The 20,768-nt window shown below is 55.2% G+C and overlaps 7 protein-coding genes across 7 annotated transcripts; 3 read left to right on the top strand and 4 right to left on the bottom strand.

The window, feature by feature from the left end:
* Positions 1-181: 181 nt before the first annotated feature.
* CHGG_06130 (uncharacterized protein) lies at positions 182-809 on the bottom strand (the record flags this gene model as incomplete). Its single annotated transcript, XM_001222224.1, has 3 exons — positions 182-570; positions 635-702; positions 757-809. The coding sequence occupies 3 exons, from the start codon at positions 807-809 to the stop codon at positions 182-184; spliced, it is 510 nt and encodes a 169-aa protein (XP_001222225.1).
* Positions 810-2,938: 2,129 nt separating this feature from the next.
* Positions 2,939-4,180, bottom strand: CHGG_06129 (uncharacterized protein; the record flags this gene model as incomplete). Its single annotated transcript, XM_001222223.1, has 5 exons — positions 2,939-3,212; positions 3,297-3,439; positions 3,507-3,745; positions 3,811-3,980; positions 4,053-4,180. 5 exons carry the CDS (start codon positions 4,178-4,180, stop codon positions 2,939-2,941), a joined length of 954 nt encoding a protein of 317 aa, XP_001222224.1.
* An 832-nt stretch (positions 4,181-5,012) lies between these two features.
* CHGG_06128 (uncharacterized protein) lies at positions 5,013-5,351 on the top strand (the record flags this gene model as incomplete). Its single annotated transcript, XM_001222222.1, has 2 exons — positions 5,013-5,120; positions 5,181-5,351. 2 exons carry the CDS (start codon positions 5,013-5,015, stop codon positions 5,349-5,351), a joined length of 279 nt encoding a protein of 92 aa, XP_001222223.1.
* A 2,303-nt stretch (positions 5,352-7,654) lies between these two features.
* Positions 7,655-11,183, bottom strand: CHGG_06127 (uncharacterized protein; the record flags this gene model as incomplete). The annotated part of the gene is made up of 5 exons (XM_001222221.1): positions 7,655-7,742; positions 7,798-8,108; positions 8,442-8,711; positions 9,041-10,783; positions 10,851-11,183. 5 exons carry the CDS (start codon positions 11,181-11,183, stop codon positions 7,655-7,657), a joined length of 2,745 nt encoding a protein of 914 aa, XP_001222222.1.
* Positions 11,184-11,946: 763 nt separating this feature from the next.
* CHGG_06126 (uncharacterized protein) lies at positions 11,947-13,574 on the top strand (the record flags this gene model as incomplete). The annotated part of the gene is made up of 2 exons (XM_001222220.1): positions 11,947-12,107; positions 12,203-13,574. The coding sequence occupies 2 exons, from the start codon at positions 11,947-11,949 to the stop codon at positions 13,572-13,574; spliced, it is 1,533 nt and encodes a 510-aa protein (XP_001222221.1).
* A 363-nt stretch (positions 13,575-13,937) lies between these two features.
* On the top strand, positions 13,938-17,999 carry CHGG_06125 (uncharacterized protein; the record flags this gene model as incomplete). Its single annotated transcript, XM_001222219.1, has 4 exons — positions 13,938-14,042; positions 14,185-14,700; positions 14,792-16,158; positions 16,262-17,999. 4 exons carry the CDS (start codon positions 13,938-13,940, stop codon positions 17,997-17,999), a joined length of 3,726 nt encoding a protein of 1,241 aa, XP_001222220.1.
* A 1,230-nt stretch (positions 18,000-19,229) lies between these two features.
* CHGG_06124 (uncharacterized protein) lies at positions 19,230-20,489 on the bottom strand (the record flags this gene model as incomplete). Its single annotated transcript, XM_001222218.1, has 1 exon — positions 19,230-20,489. One exon carries the CDS (start codon positions 20,487-20,489, stop codon positions 19,230-19,232), a length of 1,260 nt encoding a protein of 419 aa, XP_001222219.1.
* Between the last annotated feature and the right edge of the window lie 279 nt (positions 20,490-20,768).

Here is a 20,768-nt window from a genome sequence, read left to right as displayed (position 1 = left end):
GTGGTGATGTTGTATATATACCATTATGATTGAATGAATGCTGTAATTAACAGGAACCCAAAGACCATGTCCCGGACCGAGCGATGAATTCAGACATCTTTGTAAGATATTATGTGGTGTGGTATGCGCCGGCGGATGCTCCGTCCCCCCAACGCCCCGTGAGGCAAAACGAAAACAGGAACTATGAACATCCCCCATAGTGCCTGTCGGCGGTGGATGGCTTCTCGGTGGTCTGGGGTTGTGAAGCCTGCTGCTGGTTCCAGTTCCTCCGCTCCACGGTTCCGCTCTTGGTATTAACATCAAGGTCATCGTCGTGGCCGCTATTGGTTGCGGCAAGCGTGCCCCCGCGGCTTCCAGCTGTCGAACCGCTCATGGTAAGGTGATTCGTGCCGATAGGATTACGGCGGGCAGTACCGATGGTGAGATTAACGCTGGTAGTGGCAGCGGTGGTCGGTATGTTGTTGTCGCGGCGGAATGATTTGAAAAGATGGCGCATCATGGGAATGGAGGCGGCCATTATTGTGAGGGAGGACTCGCTGAAGCCCCATATTACTAAAGGAAGAGCGTTGTCTGTTTATAGGAGGGCGAATAGTCAGAAAGGGATTGCCAGGAAAAGCAGTGAAAGGGGCCTCACAGCTAAAGTCGCCGCTGTAAAAGACAGGGGGGATGGTGGTCATTTTGACCACAGAAGATATTCCAGCACTAGAGAAATTCATGAGCTATTGATCGAGAAAAGAAAGACACGGGGCTACTTACACAACGCCCATGCTCATGGCAATGGCCGCACCAATCTTTTCCCTGTTGTACATGTCGAACCTGAGCAAGAACCTCCAGGGAAGCAGGGCGAGTGAGAAGTCACATAATGCCGAGCAAGCTGATGGGGCCACACGCGTCAGTTAGGAACAAGCGAGCCCTGGGTTTGGAAGAGGTGGTCTTGGCTCACATCCGAAAAACATGCTGGTGTTGACCGTGACGGAGATAGGCCAGCATTCACCCGGGATCGTCGGGTTCCATGTCTTGGCCGGAGGGTTGCATGATGTCCAGAAGAAAACCGCGCTAGCGTAGTGAGTGATATTGAGGAGCGTAAGGAGCCCGATGATGTACCATTTCATCCAGCCATCCGTCAGTCGAAGCAGGGTGAGGCCGAAAGATGTTTTGCTACAGGCCACTGCGATGACGGAGGAGAAACCGGAGATGTTACTATGGATACCGAGGCGGACGAGATTCTCGAACGGTATTTCACGAAAGGGTAGACCGAACCCGAGAAGGCTGTTTGCTGTCGATGTTGAGCAGCTGACAAGGAGCATGACCTTGAAACCTCATTAGATACGATTTCGAGTCGGGTTTGGTGGTTGAGCACCTCGGGCACCCCAGGAAGACCATACCCAAGAGATCACGATCAGATAATCGTCCCACCAGATCTGCCTACGACGGCTGACTTTGCTATAGAGTCGAAGAGCAAGGAATGCGCCGGAGAGGATAGTCATGACCCATATCACAGAAATACCGATTCTCCCGTGTGGATTGGTCGCGAGATTGATGTAAACAACCATCCTTGTCGGTTCGAGGGTGCTCGCCAGCGGGTCCGACAGAGCCGAGGGTTACCTGACCGGGGGGAGGGAGGGGAGAGCTGTTGCATTGGCTGACATGGATGTTGCCATCAGTTATGGTGCTTTCGTCCTGCCGATTCTCATCAAGCACCCGCGAGCCTCCCCTACGGTGAAGAACTCCAAGGTCGGAACTCAGCTGCGCGTTGTCGGCAAGGGGGGCGGTTGACGTATGTTTGGTTGTGAAGTCAACCGCGTCCGAGCGGGACCGGGGATTGGGAATTGAGAATTGGGAACCGGGAATTGGCTAAATTGGCGAAGCAGACGCGGCCCACCCGGATATTGAGAGCGCCTAGGCGCTGTGACTGGCAGGCCCCCTGACCGCGCCCTCATCATATTTCAGCCGTCGGCGCTTCTGGGTGGGTAAGGCGGACCCTATTTCTAGTCGCGTGCGTGCCAAGGGCGTGACACGCGTTGATTAATGTACGAAGTACTGAGAATCTACTTTGTAAGTATGTGCAAAATATATGGGATCATCTAGTTTGAACCGTCAATTTTGATGTTGTCTAATAATCGAGAACCACCGTTGACTCGAAGATGGGAGAGAACTGGAATTCGGACACGACGGGACTTTTACTCTGTTCTACACGGCATCAATCCCACGACTGCACGGCTCGCGAGGAGAGTTCTCGACTGGCTGATGGACTCGGGGAAGCTGCCGATGTACAACTTAGCCAGGAGGCTCGAGCTGGAAGCGGCGGCCTGAAGCGCCCCCGTTCGGAGGCCAGGAGGCCTCCTCTCTTTGTATACGCAGACTCACCAGAACGCATCGTTCCTTGATTGTTGGTATGGGTTTTTCACCCGGCCCGGGAGGGCACGGTTTTCCTGTACACTAAATAGCTGAGGGTCCGGCACGCCCTAGGGCATAGCGGAGTATGAATAATAATGATAATCGAGGAGTCCCACAAGAAATCGCGCAATGCATGGATGGCACTGATGTCTGGGCAGGGTTGCTGCATTGGCATGGTGCTTGCGGTCCACGGCTACCTTCTCGATGGCAAAGATCGAGAACAGGCTCTGAGAAACCGGGAATGGTGACGGAGGATCTGCGTTAGATCCACTCAGACTGATATTGTATGTATATCATATATGGACCAAGAGAGACAGCAACATTTTGAGCGGCATAATCCTGATTCCATGATTCCACCATGTCCGGTCTATCGACCTATATGGACGGGGCTGCTTAAACTATTTGTATGGTAGGGAAACCCGCGCCCTCGGGATGGAACCCTAACACCATCTCCCCACTTCCTTCACAATACCTCCAATCCGTAAGCCGGAAAAGCCTCCAGGAGCCTTCCCCGTCATCACCACGGCACGGTAACAAGCCCTTAGAAGGACAGGGTCGCGCCGCTGTTGGCGTTGCTGCTCTTGGCGTTGGCCGAGCCGACGACGCTGTAGGAGTAGGGGACCGAGAGGGAGCCGGCCGGGGCGTCGTTGGTCGAGCCGCCGAGGTCGACGTCCTTGACCGCGGCCTTGCCGTCGACGTCCGAGTCGATCGAGGTGATGGCCCGCTTGGCGTTGACAAAGGTGCTCGACTCGACGAATACGATGGCACCCATGCGCGTGTTGACGCCCGACGTGGTGATGGTGTCGAAGTAGTTGCTGGAGAGGTCGCACGAGTCAGCCAACTACTTCCTTTCCTAAGGCAGCTCGTGCATGGGCATGGGCATGGCCATGGCCGCTTACTTGTAGATGTGGCCGGTGCCGAAGCGGATCGAGGGCGTGCGGCTGTTGATGTTGGTCCACTTGTTGTTGGCATACGTGACACGGAGCTTGCCCGTGTCCTCAGCGGCGTTGCTGTCCGAGTGGCCGACAAGCGAAGCCTTCCACTGTTTTGATTGTGATTGGGTAAGCGGCTGGGTACGTATTTATACTGGTGCGAGCATCAAGACTTACGTGGTCATGGAAGTGGCTGTTCGAGACGGTGACGTAGTCGCCTGCGTGTGTGATGTCCAGGAGGCCGTCGTAGTAGTCCTTGTCGGCGCTGAGGTCGCCACTGATATCAAGGTGATCAAGCCAGATGTTGCTGGCCTCCTGGACAGCCACGCAATCGCCGCCCTTGACCTTGCTGAGCTTCAGGTTGCGAATGATGACGTTGTTGGCCTCCTTGATGGTGAGGCCGACACCGGTGATGGCTGTGATCGTGGCTTGTCAGCAATTCTGTGGCAACGAATCGCAGTGCTCAGAGAAGCCGGCTTACAGGCACCAGATTTTCCGAGAAGACTCGTGTTCGCCCCAACTTTGATGGAGCCGGTGCCGCTGATACTGCCGGAAACCAAGACGATCTTCTTGGCATCACCCTTGACAGCAGCGGTCAGGTCAGAGAGGTTGGAAACGGTTGTGGTTGTACCACCCGCGCCTCCAGTCGTACTATAGGAGCTCGACATTAGTGATATCAGGCAACTGGATAGTGGGGATGGATAAAATTGAATCAAGACTTACCCTCCGTTAATGGAAGCATACCCAATGTCACACTTGTCCTCGGGGCTGGCACGCTTGACGACTTGGGTAGGCGTGGCGGCAACGAAGCTCGCCAGCGTGGCAATGGTGGCGGTGAAGAGGAACTTCATATTCGGTTTTGTTTCTCTGAGGCGCCCTGAAAGGTCTTGCACGAGTGAGGAGTTCGGTGGTGGTGAGGGATCAAGCATGATGTTGCGAGGGCAACTTGCCCGTTTATATCCATCATATTCGACTTCTACCTGCCTACATGACCTAGGTAGGTAGCTCGATGTCCAAGGTAGAGCTTGACGGCCGCGGACGAATGTCGAAGGAATTCTACACGAATCAGAATGCGCTCTCTGGGAAGTTGGAGCACAGGGAGTGCTCCTCCACAAAACTTAACAGCAACTCTTTGACTAGGTATGTTACCCTGGCCTCGGAAGCGTTGTGGGAAGCAACCTCATCTCCGGACATCAGTGGTGGGACTGGTGCGGTTGGTGACATACCTCCGCTGCTCCCAGTGCCAGCATCCCTCTGCATAGGTATTTGCGGAGACCCTCATTTCTACGTAGACCGGACATTTCCTCCAACCAGGGTAGGGAGCCCCGAGGGATCGTTAACCTGCGTAGGTGTGGGGTTACCTTGGGCTCCCGGAAGTGTAGATGCCGCCGCCCGCTTAGGGCAGGACGGACATGGGAATCTGAAACGAAACAACAACTGAATTCAACCTTAGGTGGCCCGAGCCCGAGGTGACAACGATGATCACTCCCCCTGAATGATGACCGCCGCCCCATATCACATGGGGAAGGCTGGGGTACAGGGCACGTGTCTGGAGCGCAACCGCCATATAATTCTCCACCAATGGCATTGAAGTGAGCGTTTTGATGACTTGAGAACAAGTTGGGCTTTAAACTTAATATTTATCTACCTAGTCAATCCCTTTCCTTCCCTTGCAGACCGAAAATGCCAAGTGGCAAAGGCATCCCCCCGTTGCCCGGTGCTACCGACCCAAAACTCCGGGGGCACCTCGAGGAAGGCAAGGCGATGATCCCGTACCTAGGTAGGCAACAGGTAAAGAGCGTTATGGTCGCATTCCGGTCAGGGCTGCCCCTATGGACAGAAATCCAACAGGAGCCCAACAAATCCGGAGATGGCAAGGGGCAGTGGGCAGCTTGGAAAGGGATGAAGTTGGCGAGGGAATATGAAGCGCACAGCGGTAGCTACGAGGACGACCCTGGGTCCGAAAACGAGCCAAAGACGGGTGCGCCTGTGGCCAAGAGCGAGAGCAAGAAGAAAGCATAAGTAAGGTAGCTGGCAGAGTGGCCCATCGAGCTAACTGTGTTTGTCATTGTACGAACTCAATTACTCGGGATTGATAAGCCACCGGCGAGGTGACGCGTGGCGTGCCCTGATACTTCTGCCAACAATAGTGCCATCATCGATAAGAACAGGTGTTGAACCTCCCCGTACCGACCTGTAACGAAAAGTATTCCTTGACCATGAGCCGTCATAGTTTTGTTTTTAGGACCCGCTAGAGTCCACGCACGCCAAATAGAAGTTGCCCTGAAAGTGTGTTGGTAATTAGTACGGAAGGGTTGGCTGTTATACAGTCGAGACATACTCCTTGCGGCGGACACTGGAATATCATGTTAGCTGAGATATATTTATGTTTGTGCCGGCTGATACGCACAATTTGAGGGTCATTCACGCAAAATGTACCACCTGGGCAGTCGGTACACCGTTGAACACATTGCGCGGTGCAAGCAGTCGCCCAAAGGCTTGCAGCAAGGGCGAAAACGACAGTTCTCATGATGCCTGGCTTGAGGATGCGCTGGGGTTTGGTGTGGTTGGAGGGTGTTGGGGTGGATATAGAAGTAGGTAAGGTAGCTAGAGCTAGGTACGCTGCTGGCCTTTATATAGAAGTATTCCGTGATTTTGTCACGGCCCAAAGGGAGAGTGTAGCGTGAGGAATGGTCATAATGTCCGAGATATGTCTTACTCTAGCAACAGAGCGGTCAATTATCCTATACTTGTTATCAGAACTATACCGTATACACAGGTAGGTATTCCGTATATTGCTTGCTGCGACGCCGATCAGTCATGAATGATCTGATCAAACATGCAAGAAGTCAACTCGGTCACCGCGATTTCGCCGCCAATTCTCTGACAACGCAACTTCTTAGGCCCGATCATCGGATCGCGCCCATGTAGTTGTGGTTTCACGTGCACCTATGTAGGTAGTGTTTGTGGATCTGTATGGCCCACTGTTTACATGGGCCCATATCTGGAATATGCCACAACGGTTGCCAGGCGATCTGGCAACAGTGAAAAGGTGCAACAGGTGAGCCGGGAGGAGGAAAAACTCTCTCGGCAAGATAGAGGTACCTCATACGCTCACCGAACGGGCGTGCCGGGAGAGCCGGCAGCGGGTGGGGGGTGGAGGAATGCGGTCCGTCTCGGAAGACGGAGACGAGGTTGCAGATTGTCCCAGCCTGGTTACACAAGAGGTTGCTTACCTATCTGGTGATTGGCCTCTTGTGAACCGCCCATAGCAGGAGGCTTGTCTTGGATGCCTGGGGAGGTAGCCAACAGCAAAGTCAATCACACGGTAGAGCGGCCATCTCGGCTACCATTGTCGACTGAATGACACAGCCAACATAGAGAACAGTGGTTGACAACTCCGCATTAATGCACACCGTTCGATAATTACTTCATCGGGCGTGGAGAGCTGACTCAGACAAGTTCCATCCGGTGGTCTCGGTGCGCCACAGCTCCTTTTTCTGCTCCTTGTTTTCGGGCCGACGGCCTTGACGGCAAAAGAGTTCTTGGTCTGGTTGTGATCGGGCTCCGCGCTAGCCCTCTTGCGCTCATTTTGTTGAATGCTGCGACTGTGTGTGTCTTGATGGATGGGCGGCCGGTGATATTCTCGTTACAACAGCAGGGGTAAACTCGCATTGACGGTTGACCACAATATCATTTCGTCCAAGTACAATGTTCAGCCGTGAGATCTACGCGGCCAGCTCCATGGCGAACGGACTAGATGTGGCATTCAATGATAGCTGTCGGCGCGGCTTTATATTTTCCTGTCACTTCCTCAAACAACGACTGGCTAAACAAGGGCATCCACCTCGCCATCACGGATCCCACCTCTTGTTCTCGAGGCTCGTAAAATGGCCCATGAGGCTCCAGAGGCGCAGACGGAGGATAAGAAGGACGCCCCATACCGTCTCCCACAACTGCCTCTCTTGGTGGTGGTTGACCGCCTACGTTGTTCGACAAGAGCTTGCTCAAGATCAACACCATCCGGGACCTCGCCCATGTCATCGCTGTGGCTCGCCTCGTGTACCAACGCTTCAGAGTTCAACGGCGGGCCATCCATTTCTGAGCCCTATAAAACCAGCTATTACGTCCGGTACTAAACTGACGCCAGATGCAGCTACTCCTTCAGTGTGGCAATTTCTTGCATCGCCTCATTGAGACGCTGCGCTAACTCATCTGCACGCTGAGTGGCCTCATTTCCACGCCGGGCTAATTCATTTGCACGCTGACGCTCTGACTCTGCTTCTTCGAATATGGTGAAATCGTTCTCCACATCATCATAGCCATCACCAGGCTATGTCCCTTGATGAATGCTCCGGGCCTTTGAGGAAGATGCTTCGAAGGCGTTTATAGGTCAGGATGACCTGGAGATCCCTGTTAAGTTGTTAGCTTTGCTTTTAGAGAAGGGGAATGAGGACGGGGAACAAACCGCGAGACTCCGCTAGCAAGCTCGGCGGCGGAAGGGCGGCAAAAACTGGCTGGGAGGCCGGCGGGACCAAAAAAGTCGGAGATGTAGAGCTCAAGTTGGCCGTCAGATTGCTGTACGAAGTCCTCATCGTACACGGTGTCGAAATACTTGACCCAAGTGCCTGTGGTAGCGCCATCTACCACACGCAGGGCCACCTGAGCGTTTCTGCCACTTGGGTATTGCCCGTTTAGGGCGACGGCTGCTTGGACTTTGCCCCGAGTAAGCTCGACGTAATCCAGAAGCTTTCTCTCTACATGGTGTTGAGACTCGCCCTACGAGACCTCAACAACCAGGCAAGGTAGGGGGTTCATGGCGAACCCAAATGCGAAGTCGGCTTGTTTGAGGATGGTACCCTTTACTGCAAGGTCAGATGTCCCAAAATTGCGGGTATGCTTGATGATCCGTTGACGAATGGCGGCATCTTGAATGGTTGCGGTGAATCGAGCAAGGCTGGATAGGAAGTATCGCTGAGCACCATATTAGAATTCAGAATGGAGGCTGGTTTCAGGCCTAATGTCGATATAGGCAATGCCGGACTGGTAGTCGTATTCGAATCGGCGGATTTTCAATTCGTCAAGATCAACCAGCTTTTCGTCCAAACGCACGCCCAGGTCCCACGCGGGGTCAGCCGGGTAGCGCAAGCTGATGATGGATTCGGTTCCGCTGCGGCGGGCGTCAACGATGTATGCGACAATCTGGTCGAACGTGTAGCCGTCGACTGAAACGATGTCAATACAATCCTTCTCTTCAGATGCAGACTCATGCTTAGGGGAAACGGGCAGAGCGGCAAGATGTTGGAACCAGCGGTATTTCAAGGCATTGAGCAGATCACTGAAGGCTTGGGTCAAAAGGAACGGAGTAGAGGGTGTTGATGGCTGTCAATTGCAGTGCTTGTTGTTCGTTGTTCTTATTCAACTTGTTGAACTGGTCTAATTTTCTGGCGACCAGTAATTTGGTTGGCCCCCCGGGTCACGTGACCCAGGTCCTAGGCGCAAGCCGCTCTGGGCTTGTTCTGACACACCCCCTCAGGAGGCGCCCCGTGCCTCCTGTCCTAACTGGGTAATCATGAGGCTGAATGTCCTCCCGTGATCTTCATTTCTCGGTGTTTTCTTTCTATCCTTGGCCCGTTACTCCGTGCTTGGCGGCCCTGCTTGGGTTTTCGTCAAGTGAGTAACTGGATGTCCTCCAAATTCAGCATCCTGACGAACTCCTGGTGGTTGTCTGCGTTGAGCGCCTTGGTCAGGCCGTCGGCCACCATTTTCTTGGAAGGCACGTATTTTACGTGGATCTTCCCGCGTTGATATTCTTGTCGGAGCCAGTGGTTGTGGATGTCCACGTGCCGGAGCTTCGTTTGGAGGACGGCGATTTCTTTCGTCACAAGGGAGATTGTGTTGGTATTGTCGCATTCGAGAACCAGGACGTCGTCGTCGAGTTTGATCGCCATTTCAGCGATCAGTCGTTGGATAAACAGTCCTTCTTTGGCCGCTTGCGCCAGGGCGAGGAGTTCTGCCTCGGTGGTTGAGGTGGTTACTGTGTCTTGCTTGCTGGCGCGCCAGGCGATGAGACCTCCGAACAAGGTAATTGCGTAGCCCTGTGAGCTTTTTCGGTCGATGGAGTTGTCGGCAAAAGAGGCATCGCTGGCCACTCGGAGGTAGTCGCCGCCGCCTAGCCTCAGAGCCAGAGACCTTGTTACATGCAGGTATCGCAGGACCTGGTCCGCCGCGCGGTGATGTTCTGGTCCAGGGTTTTGATTGAACCTGGCCAACCGGGCGACTGCGAAGGCCACATCGGGGCGGGTGATGACCGCGGTATAAAGGATGGAACCGACCTTTCGCTGGTACAGGCGGGTTGATTGCCTCGTCGCGATCCCTTCGTATGGCTGAAGCTCTCGCAGGCCCATTGGTGTGCGGGGGAGGTCGTCAGACTGCGCCAACTCGGCGATCTTGTCGATGTAAGCCGTCTGGGACAGCCAGATGTAGCGTCTCGCGCGGTCGCGGTGAATTTCAATGCCTAGGAACCAGCGAAGGTCCTCGCCACCAGTGAGCTCGTATTTGGCCTTTAGCCCACTGATCGCTGCGTTGGCGATATGGCTGTCGTTTTTGCGATACGCGACGACGATGTCGTCCACGTAGAAGAAGATGAGGCATCCTTTCCGTATCATCATACAGGGCTCGTGGGGTAGAGCCTTGAAGCCGAGTTTGGTCAACGTAGCTGTCAATTCCTTTTGCCAGAGGAGGGGAGACTTCCTGAGCCCATAAAGTGCCTTCTTGAGCTTGAGGACCCTGCTTGGCCTCCGGTAGCCTGTGGGCATCTCCATATAGACATCCTCGTCTATTTTGGCATTGACGAAAGCGTTGACTGCATCGAATTGCTTGAGTTCCAAGTCGAAGCGGGCGGCTAGGGCCAGGACTGCCCGGAAGGACCGCACTGCGAGAGTGGCCGCGTAGTTCTCCTCGGCATGATTGACCCTCTGTTGGTCCCCACGGACAACTAACCTCGCCTTGCATTTGGCCAGGAAGCCGCGAGTGTTGAATTTGTAGGTGTAAACCCACATGCAATCGAGGATTTGATTGCCCTGTATTTGGTCGCTGTGGCGCGACACTTCCTCCCAGGACCCTGTTTTCTCATGGCTTTGCAGGTGGTCTCGTTCGGCCTGGAGGAATAGGTCGGCCAGTGGGTGCCGCTGGTGTCGTGGCTTCCCTTTTCGTGGGTTGATGACTGGGAAGTGCGGCTCGACGAGGTCATGATGCCGTTTTGGTGGGGCCGGAAGCTGAGATTGATGGAGGTTGTTGATACTGCCTGGCTGTGCCCTGGCCACGTTGATCTCAGCTATGGTGATGGTTGCGGAGCCCGCGCTCTGGCGTGGTGGCTTTCGTTGCCTTCGGGCGACCTCCGGCCCTGGTGGCCTGGGGTGCTCTCCACTACTGGTGGGCGACGATTGTGTGCCCTGCGTGGTAAAACTGCGTGCCACGGCTCAACTCTACGGCGACGTCGTACTGGTGGGCTAAGTGTACTTGGAGATTTCTCATGCCGTGGAAAGCTGCGGCAAGCAGGTCGCCTGGGGGCGGCGTTTGTGGTGGTGTCGGGTAGAAGTCTTCGAAGGTGGATGTATGGTCGCCTTTGACGGTGATACTGTCCAGTATTTCTTCCTCCTCTTCGTCGATCACCTCTGTCACCCCCTCATCTTCGAAGGCTGCGGTTGTTGATACCACAGTGGCGCCTGTGCTTTGTGCCTCGCTATCTTCCTCTTCTTCCTCCTCTGCGATGCTCTTGTCCTCGGTCGTGTTGGCGTTGAGCCATTCTTTCAGTTGTTCGAGGTCGACTTGTGCAAGGTCGTTCTTGATCATGTCAATTGATCCTGAGAACACCTGCTCCTCGTTGAAGACAACATCGCGTGTGCGAACGACCTGATTAGTGACAGGATTCCAGATACGGAAGATGTTCGAGGAATCGTAGCCAACGAGGTATCCGATCCATGCACGGGGAGCCAGCTTCCTGGTCCTTTCAGTGCCTTTGAGAGAGCCACGCGTCAGCGCGAATGCCTTGCACCCATAGACCTTGAGGTGGCTCTGATTCGGTCGTTGTATTCTGGTCGGGCTGTCGTTGTCCTTGCCTGCCAGACCTTCGTGGAACCGCTCGTACGGTGACTTCCAATCGAGGATATACTTGGGTGACCTGTTATACAGGTAGACTGCGGCCTTTGTGGTCTCATTCCACAACTCTTCAGGGAGGTTGGCGCCGATGCGCATGGCTCTGGCTGTCACGGCACCAAGCCTGACCTGCTTGGGTCACGTGGGCAGCACGTGCCCACGCGACCTGGACCCACACTAGCAGCAGGATCTCCTCTCCGTTAGCGTCCCCTTGCGAGAGCTTCCTCTCTCCTCATCGCACAACTCAGTCATTAGCCAGAACCTGACCCTGTCCCGCGACTCCCCTGACCTCGCCCCGTGACAGTTTGTGCGATCTAACATTGTGCCCCGTCGCGGCCACTAGCCAACACCAGACCCAGCCAGAACCAGAGCCAGAACCAGCCAGAACCAGCTACATGCCCTGTTAACAAGCCGACTTCCGCGACCCGGCACCAAGACCATCCATGCAAAATCTCCCACAATGAGCGACGAGTCCATCGAGCGTGAGCAGCTTCGCAAAGCGCTCCTACAACACTGGCCCCTCCTAACCACAGCCATTCTTTCCGAGACCTTTCCAACGGACGCTAGCCCCGGCCCATTCATCCAATCCGCCATTGCCCAGGACGGTCCCGACAAGGCCAGGTTCGTGGCAATCTTCGACTGCCTCGAACGAAACGCGAAAGAAACCACCCTCCACCGTGACCAAATCCAGTCCGAACTAACGAAACGCGTCGAAGAATACGAAGCCGACCTCATTCGCGCCACAAGGCGTATCTCAGATTTCCCGACCAGGTTATTGCCACCCAGACAGAAGAGCTCCTGGAGACCCGTGCCAAGATCACGGGCCTGAACGCAGAAATTACCCGCCTGAACAGCTGCGTCACGCAGCACAATGAACGCATCTCAACCCTCCAAGACGAGAAAACCGAACTCCAAACCCGCCTAGCCCAAGCGACGACGGCAAACGGACCTCCAATTCATTTCGGGACCACCCCGAAGGCCCGACGCACCACAACAAACCCTGACAAATTCACCGCGGGCCAGCAGGACACAGCCAAACGCCAAAGCGCCTATGAGCGGTGGAAGACCCAAGTGGAACAAATTCTAGTCGTCGACGCCGAGTGTTTCCCGAAGGCACTCGACATCCTTACGTTCATCACAAGTTTGCTGGGCGGCAAGGCCTGGGATGCCGTCCAGGACGGCGTCCAGACAATGACCCCCAACCCGAAGAACTCACAATTGTGGACTTGGCAGAACCCAGCTGCGCTGTGGGAAGCGCTAGACAAACGCTACATGCTGCTCGACAGCACCCAATCTGCGAAAAACATGCTGGACACGCTCTACCAGGGAAACAGAGCCTACGGCGACTTCAAGGCCGACTTCGACCACTACGCCGACAAAGCCAGGCTCGACAGCCGCTCGAAAGTCGACATGCTACGCAAACGGTTGAACGGTGCCTTCACCGCTGTCATCGATAACCAGATCACCCTGCCGGCCGCCGACGACTACGCCGGCTGGACCAACGTTACCGATAACATTGCCCGAAACCTGCAGCAGAAAGAACACATCACCAAGCTACGAAATATAGCCAAACCGCACCTTGAAGCACACGCACAAGACCGAGTAGCCCCAGCTGTTGATGCAGGCGACCCCATGGAACTCGACCGCATCCGCATCTCCGACGCTGAACGCAGGCGCCGCACGGACAACGACCTCTGCCTGGCGTGCGGCGAACCAGGACACTTCGCACGAGACCACCACCGACCAGTCGATCCCGTCCCGATGCCCCGACGCCAAGCCAACACCCGCAGCACTTTCCAAAGCACCCACGCCCGCGGCCGCGGCCGCGGTCGCGGTGGATACAACACACAAGCCAGCCGAACCCAACCCCAAGGCCAGACCCAGCAACAGGGGAGTTGGCAATGGATGCCCCAGACGCAGTTCCAGCAGCCCCAGTTCTTGACGCCACAACTTCGTGCCCTCCCCACGGGGCACATCATCGGCGAGACGAGCTCCGAGAACACCAGCGTCACTGGAGATGACATATCAAGCACCTACACTGCACCTGACGCTCAAGGACACCAGTTAAAAGGCCCGCCCCTGGATTAAGTCGCAACCAGGGGCCAATTCCATATGAGGAGGAGGATTGTTTTACTAGGGCCGTACTCCTAGACAGAAGACCACTCGCGCTGCGATCAATAAAGAGCAATGCAGATTCCCTTCTTGTCAAAACTTTTCTCTCCGACCCGCGCACACGCTTCCCTAGCACTTTCTTTGAAACCACAAGCCTGATTGACTCTGGTTCCACCGTACTCGCCTTCGCCGATGACCAAGAAGTCGTGAAAAAGTTCAACTTAGTCACGAAACGCCTCCTGCGCCCGAGGTCCCTTAGGTTAGCCGACGGCACTACGAAATCTACCGTCTCAGAATACTTCACCACTCGAGTCCACATCGTGCAACCACACCGAAACCATGCCTGTTTATGTCACCAACTTAGGCAAAACTAACCCGATCATCCTCGGCATCCCGTGGCTGAAACTCCACAACCCGACATGCTTCTGGACAGAGATGCGCCTGGTATTTAACTCACCTCACTGTCGACATCACTGCCTACCATGGGACCTCCCCGCCGGCGGCTGCGAGGCCCCACGCGCAGAATCCACCCGAGCGCTTCACGAAACCTATATTGCCATGCCGCAAAGCCACCACTGAGGACCAGCCAAGGAGAACACCTCCCCCGACCCCCACGACCTCCTACAGAAAGACCACTGTCGAGGACGTGCCAGACGAAGAGTTCACTACGAAACGTGCCCACCCCGACGGAGACGAACTCCTTATACAAGTAACGCCAAAGCCAGCTGGGCCTGCAAAACGGAACGTTTCACCCTCACCCGTCGTCCTCAGTGCAGGCAGTAGGCGCCCAACGCAACGCCGACGACCCACACCCATTCTGAAGACAGCAGGACGCCCTAGAAACATGAAGCTCGACACAAACGACATCCGATGCGTCCAGGCAATGAACTTTTTGCAATTTTGTAAGCAAGAAGGCTCCTTCGCCACAACCACAACTCTCGCCGAGCTCCGTCAGCTCGTCGAGGACGAGGAGAACCTTGACATGTTACAAGAGCTTCCACGGGGCTCTTTGTTGAGAGATCCCTCAACTCAAAGAAACCTCTTTCAGGCGGATCATGACCGGGGACTACACGTTAGAAGATGCCAAACGGGTGTTCGACCCGTACTTCCACGACTTCCTACAGACAAACCTCGACGAGACAGCCCGCACTGAAACACTACGGCGTAAAATAATGCCGTCCGATATCGACAAGTTCCTAGCGGAGAAGCCCCGGCCAACAGCCGAAGATATCAAGAGCCGCCTACCGGCGGAGTTTCACCACCATGTGGAGCATTTCCTGCCAAAGAACGCAGAGACACTACCACCACACCGGCACTGGGACCACAAGATTGAACTCGTGCCAGGAAAGCAGGCCCCGTACTCTAAAAACCGCCCGTTCTCCCCTGAGGAACTCCGTTGCATCAAGAAATGGATTGATGAGAATTTAGCCAAGGGCTGGATTAGAGCGTCTTCCTCACCTGCAGCGGCGCCACTCCTGCTCGCCGCCAAGCCCGGAGGTGGGATCCGGATTTGCCAGGACTACCGCGGACTCAACGCGGTCACCATCAAGAACAGATACCCGTTGCCACTCATCCGGGAAACCCTCGACTCTCTCTGCAACGCCAAGTTCTACACCAAACTGGACGTTATAGCAGCGTTCAACCGCGTGCGTGTCGCCCAAGGACACGAGTGGATGACGGCCTTCATCACCCGTTTCGGCCTTTACGAGAGCCTGGTCACCCCCTTCGGACTTTGCAATGCGCCTGCCACATTCCAGAATTACATCAACCACCTTCTCCATGACGCACTGGATGTTTACTGCACAGCTTATCTGGATGACGTCCTGGTATATAGTCGGACCCGGAAGGAACACACAACCCATGTCAACGAAGTTATTCGGAGACTGGGTGAGGCCGGCCTCCAGATAGATATCGGCAAGTCGGAATTCTACACCCAGAAGACTAAATACCTCGGCCTGATCATCTCCACAAGCGGCCTCAGCATGGACCCCGAGAAGGTCAAAGCCATCGTAGACTGGCAAGACCCCACGTCTGTCAAAGAACTTCAACAATTTCTCGGTTTTGCAAACTTCTACCGCCGGTTCATCCAGGGATACTCGGGAATCATCGAACCTCTGACCCGGCTCTTGAGAAAGGAAACCGCTTGGTCCTGGACATCCGATCAACGCCAGTCCTTCGAGGAACTCAAGAACGCCTTCACAAAAGCCCCAATTCTCGCCTACTTCGACTACTCCAAACGCACCGTTGTCGAGACCGACGCCTCCAACTGGGCGTCCGGCGGTGTGCTCTCACAGTACGATGATAACGGTAAACTGAGGCCGGTCGCGTTCTTCTCCGCGAAGCATAGCTCCGCCGAATGCAATTACGAGATTTACGACAAGGAACTTCTTGCGATTGTCAAGGCCCTGGAGGAATGGCGCCCGGAGCTCTATGGAACGAGGGAATCTTTCGAAATCTACACAGACCACAAGAACCTACAGACCTTCATGACCACGAAACAACTGAACCAACGCCAAGTCCGTTGGGCAGAATTCCTGTCCCAATTCAACTTCCAGATCACGTACCGGCCCTGGATCAAAAGCTACATTACCTGACGCCTTGAGCAGGCTCCCCGGCTCCCAACCCGCTGGAATGGATGATGAACGACTTCAGTATCGAAAAAGGACTGTTTTACCAGCAGAGAAAGTACACCCGACCATACTCGAGCAGCTGCTCGACGACGCCCGAGAAAACAACGACTCCGACCTCGTAGCAACACTGACCGCTGAGCCCGATAACATTGCCTTGATCGACCTGATCCGTGAGGGCTACGACAACGACAGCACTGCTCAGGCGATGGTAACCGCCTTGCAAACACCCGGTGCACGACGATGGCCAAAAGCTCTACGCCGAGCCCTCCGCTGTGATAAATCCGAGTGCAAGATTATCGACGGCTTAATCTACTTCAGAGGCCGCCTCTTCGTCCCGGATCACACAGGCCTGCGGCTCGCAGTCGCCCACCGAACGCACTCTTCTGGCCCAGCCGGCCACCCTGGCCGCGTCAAGACTATCGACTTGCTCAACCGGAGTTACTGGTGGCCCGGCCTTTCCCGCTTCGCGGCAGATTTTGTCAAAGGATGCGCGCTATGTTTCAGGACGAAGACACCCCGGTCCGCACCACCCGGTTTCCTAAAACCGTTGGAAGTCCCCCTCCGAGCGTGGGCGGACATATCTATGGACCACATCGTCGACCTACCCGAGTGCACCAGGAACGGCAAAACCTACAGGCACATCCTTGTAGTAGTGGACAGACTAACCAAGATGCGACACCTTATCCCGGTAACAGGGCTAGACACCGACGAAGTTGTAGACAGCTTCTTGCATCACGTCTTTAAGCTCCACGGCGCACCGGACTCGATCATCTCCGACAGGGGCTCCGCATTTGTCTCCGGGGTATGGCAACGACTCAGTGCACGCCTGAAGACAACACTACACCCGAGCTCAGCCTTCCATCCAGAAACCGACGGCCAAACGGAGATCGTCAACGCAAGCGTGCATAAATTCCTCCGAGCCTTTGTCAGCTTCACCCAAGACGACTGGGTAGACTGGCTACCGCTAGCAGAATTTGCAATGAATAACCAGGTCAACGAGACAACCGGCATCTCTCCGTTCTTCGCCAACTACGGTTTTAACCCCCGACTAGGGGTTGAGCCACCGCAGCCGCGGCCGCCTAACCTCTCCGATCATATGAAGAAGGAGTACCTCCGTGCAGACGCTGTCGCATTGCGTTTCGAGCGAATCCTGACTCAATTGACGGCCTTAACCAGACAATCCCAGCAACGGTACGAGGACAACGCCAACGCCCGTAGGGACGAAGCACCAACATTCCGCCCAGGTGACCAAGTCATGGTCAGCCTTGAACACATGGCAACGAACCGGCCGAAGAAGAAATGGGACGACAAATGGGACGGACCGTTCCCTGTGCTGAAGGTGTATAAGGGCGCCGTCGTCGTGGACCTCCCGGACAACATCAAGGTCGATAAGAGCTTCCATACCTCCAAAGTTCGCTTATACGAGGCCCCCTCCATTCAAGGACAAGACGAGCTCAACGCGGCGGAGCGGCGTAACGTCAAAGGAAGGATTGCTAAACGGGACGACGATGGGATTATCCAAGACGAGTGGCAATTCGAGAAGATCCTAGACGTACACGACGAGGACAAGGAGACATCCGGACTTACCTACCTTGTTAAATGGAAGCACTACGATGAGCCTACATGGCAACCCGAGCAAGACTTGAAAGGCTGCAAGGACGTTCTGAAACTCTTCCATGACAAATACCCAGAGAAGCCCGGGCCGCCTAACTGGGTAAAGGACAAGCGACCCCGCGGAAGGCCTAGGAAGAAGGTACATTTTGATGTTTAATATATTAGGATAGTGGTTTGGGGACCAAACCGTCTTTGAGAGGGGGAGTACTGTCACGGCACCAAGCCTGACCTGCTTGGGTCACGTGGGCAGCACGTGCCCACGCGACCTGGACCCACACTAGCAGCAGGATCTCCTCTCCGTTAGCGTCCCCTTGCGAGAGCTTCCTCTCTCCTCATCGCACAACTCAGTCATTAGCCAGAACCTGACCCTGTCCCGCGACTCCCCTGACCTCGCCCCGTGACACTGGCCTTTTCCTTGATCACTCCGCCGGCACGCTCTCCGCCACCGTTTTGCGCAGGAGTGTCGGGCGCAGAGGGCTCAATTTTCATGCCCTTGAGGTTGCAGAAGTCCACAAGGATCGTGGCGTTCGCGAATTCGTTGTCGCATTCCACGATCTTGGGCTTGATATTGAACTGCGTTTCTAGCAGCTGGAACAGGTGCTTCAAGGCCGCAAGGACTTGCCTCGCCTCACGTCTTGCAAGGTAGTAGTCCCAACACATACCGGTCTCCAGGTTCCATCTCTGTAGTCCTTGTTGCACGACTAATCTGGCGTTTAGCCTTGCCTTGCCCACACCCGTCGCATTGGACGGTGGTAATGCCTTTGATGCGTGCGCCCAGGGAGTGATTGACCAGGTGTTCTAATACCCTGGGTCCTGGGTGGCCTAGGCGGAGGTGCCAGGTCATCGCGTCTGCACTGCTGTCAGCTCGTGAGGTCCAGGAATTAATCTTCCGCTTGCGTGCTGCCATTGCTGCGGCAGGGACCTGTTCAGGAAGGTGTTCAACCACGAATTGATCGTAGTGAATGCTAAGGAAGCACAGCGTTGAGCCGTCATTCCGTTGGAGGCTGTTGCGGCGGTTGTCCCACCAGATGCCACGCCTATTGAGTCCCTTTAGGGAGATGATATTGCACGCAAAGGTCGGGCAATATGCCACGCCTGTAAGCGTCAGTATTTTAGGCCCCTGCAGGCTGCTGATTTTGATGTCCACGGTGCCATAGCCCTCTATTTTCACGGGATGTTCCCCGGCCCAGACACAGTCATTTGGACCTGCTGGTGAGGGTGGCTTTTTGAACCGGTGGAAGCTATTGAAGATGTGGATAGTTGATCCTGAGTCCAGTATCGCCGAATTGACGAGGAGGTATAGTACCCCTGCCTGGAAGCTGACTTGGATAGCCGCGAGAATCGCTGAGCATATGCCAATGACTCTCCACAGCTGCTCGGCCGGCAGTCAATGGCCTTGCGCCGGAGCATCTGGTTGTTGCTTAGAGTTTTTGGTTCGCTTGTTCTGAATGCGCTCGACCTCGGCCTTCAATGAGGAGTCTGAGGCTATGTTCTGGTCCACACGTTCTCTGACGTGGTCCCGTATTTGGAAGCCTTCAGGTGCCAGGTGTGGCATGATGTAGGCACAGCGCTCCATGTGATGTCTTCCGTGACAGAGGCGGCATTTGGCCTTTTCGGTAGGAAGAGTGCTGTTCTTGCGCTTGTGGGAGGCCTTGCTAGCTTTCCCAGACTCATTTGAATCACCGGGGTTGAATGCCGGAAATGCGCCCTTCTGAATGCGTGCGCCTGTCGTCGAGGGCAGCAGGGGGATGGTTGTTTGCCGCGCCTCGGTGGCGATCTCTCTGTAACCCAGGTTCGGGTTGGTGAGGCGGTTGGACCGTACCAGTGCTGCATATAGTGGCACGATCGGTCCCACGGCTCGAGCGTAGTCTTCGAACCAAGATCCTTCATTGGAGACCTCAGGGAGCTTGTACATGGTTGCCTCGCCCATCAGGGTCTCCCACTGAGTCAGCCACTGACCAAAGTCGGCCTGGGTGATGGCCTTCCCTTTTAGGGCAGTGTAGTGGTCGCTCATCCTGCCACGCAGGGCGCTGATTGTTTCGTGGCGAGCCTCCGCGACGGCTTTTAGGTTCTTGTACCAGTCCCGGAGACTCCCGCCGGTTGAAAAGTGTGCGTTGCGGAGGGTGATCGCGACAGTGGTGTTGAGAAAGGTTCGAGCTTTGTCGAGTTTGGTGGACTGGGCTGTCCAGTCCTTACGGCGGTTGTCGTGAAGGTTCTGAATGGATTGAAGAATGAACAGGCCGTAGGTCTGGAAATAGTCGTCCACTGCCTTCCCTGCGGTCCTCTTCTGTGCGGCAGTGGGTGCCCCGGAGGCTTGTTCTCCCTCTGTTTCGCTGTCGGGAGGAGTGGTCGCTGTCGAGATATCGAGCGTCGCTTCGGTGGCGCCTTCGAGTTCCTCATCTGTGAGCGCAAGGATGGCCACTCCCTTCTCTTCTGCGATCTTCTTGCGCCGTTCTTGCGCCCGTTCCATGATTCGCAGCGGATTGACCGATGATCGTGGCTCGGTCAGGAGTTCTTTGGTGCCCTGGAAGTATTCGAGGAGCTTGAGGGCGTCCATTGTGTTCGTGAACTCGCGATGCCAACTGACCCAGGTGCTGGGACCAGTCAGGATCTGGGTGACGGTCTTGTCTTCAGTGATCGGCGCCATGGCTGCTGGACCGTAGATTGAGGGCTGGCTTGCTCGGGGATTGCGAGGCGAATGAGACTCTTAATTGTTGGAACCAGCGGTATTTCAAGGCATTGAGCAGATCACTGAAGGCTTGGGTCAAAAGGAACGGAGTAGAGGGTGTTGATGGCTGTCAATTGCAGTGCTTGTTGTTCGTTGTTCTTATTCAACTTGTTGAACTGGTCTAATTTTCTGGCGACCAGTAATTTGGTTGGCCCCCCGGGTCACGTGACCCAGGTCCTAGGCGCAAGCCGCTCTGGG

This window comes from Chaetomium globosum, genomic scaffold, assembly GCF_000143365.1.
Source record: "Chaetomium globosum CBS 148.51 scaffold_3 genomic scaffold, whole genome shotgun sequence".
Taxonomy (NCBI): Eukaryota; Fungi; Ascomycota; class Sordariomycetes; order Sordariales; family Chaetomiaceae; genus Chaetomium; species Chaetomium globosum.
Note: the sequence above shows the minus strand (reverse complement) of the source record. Positions and strands in the feature narration are given on the sequence as shown.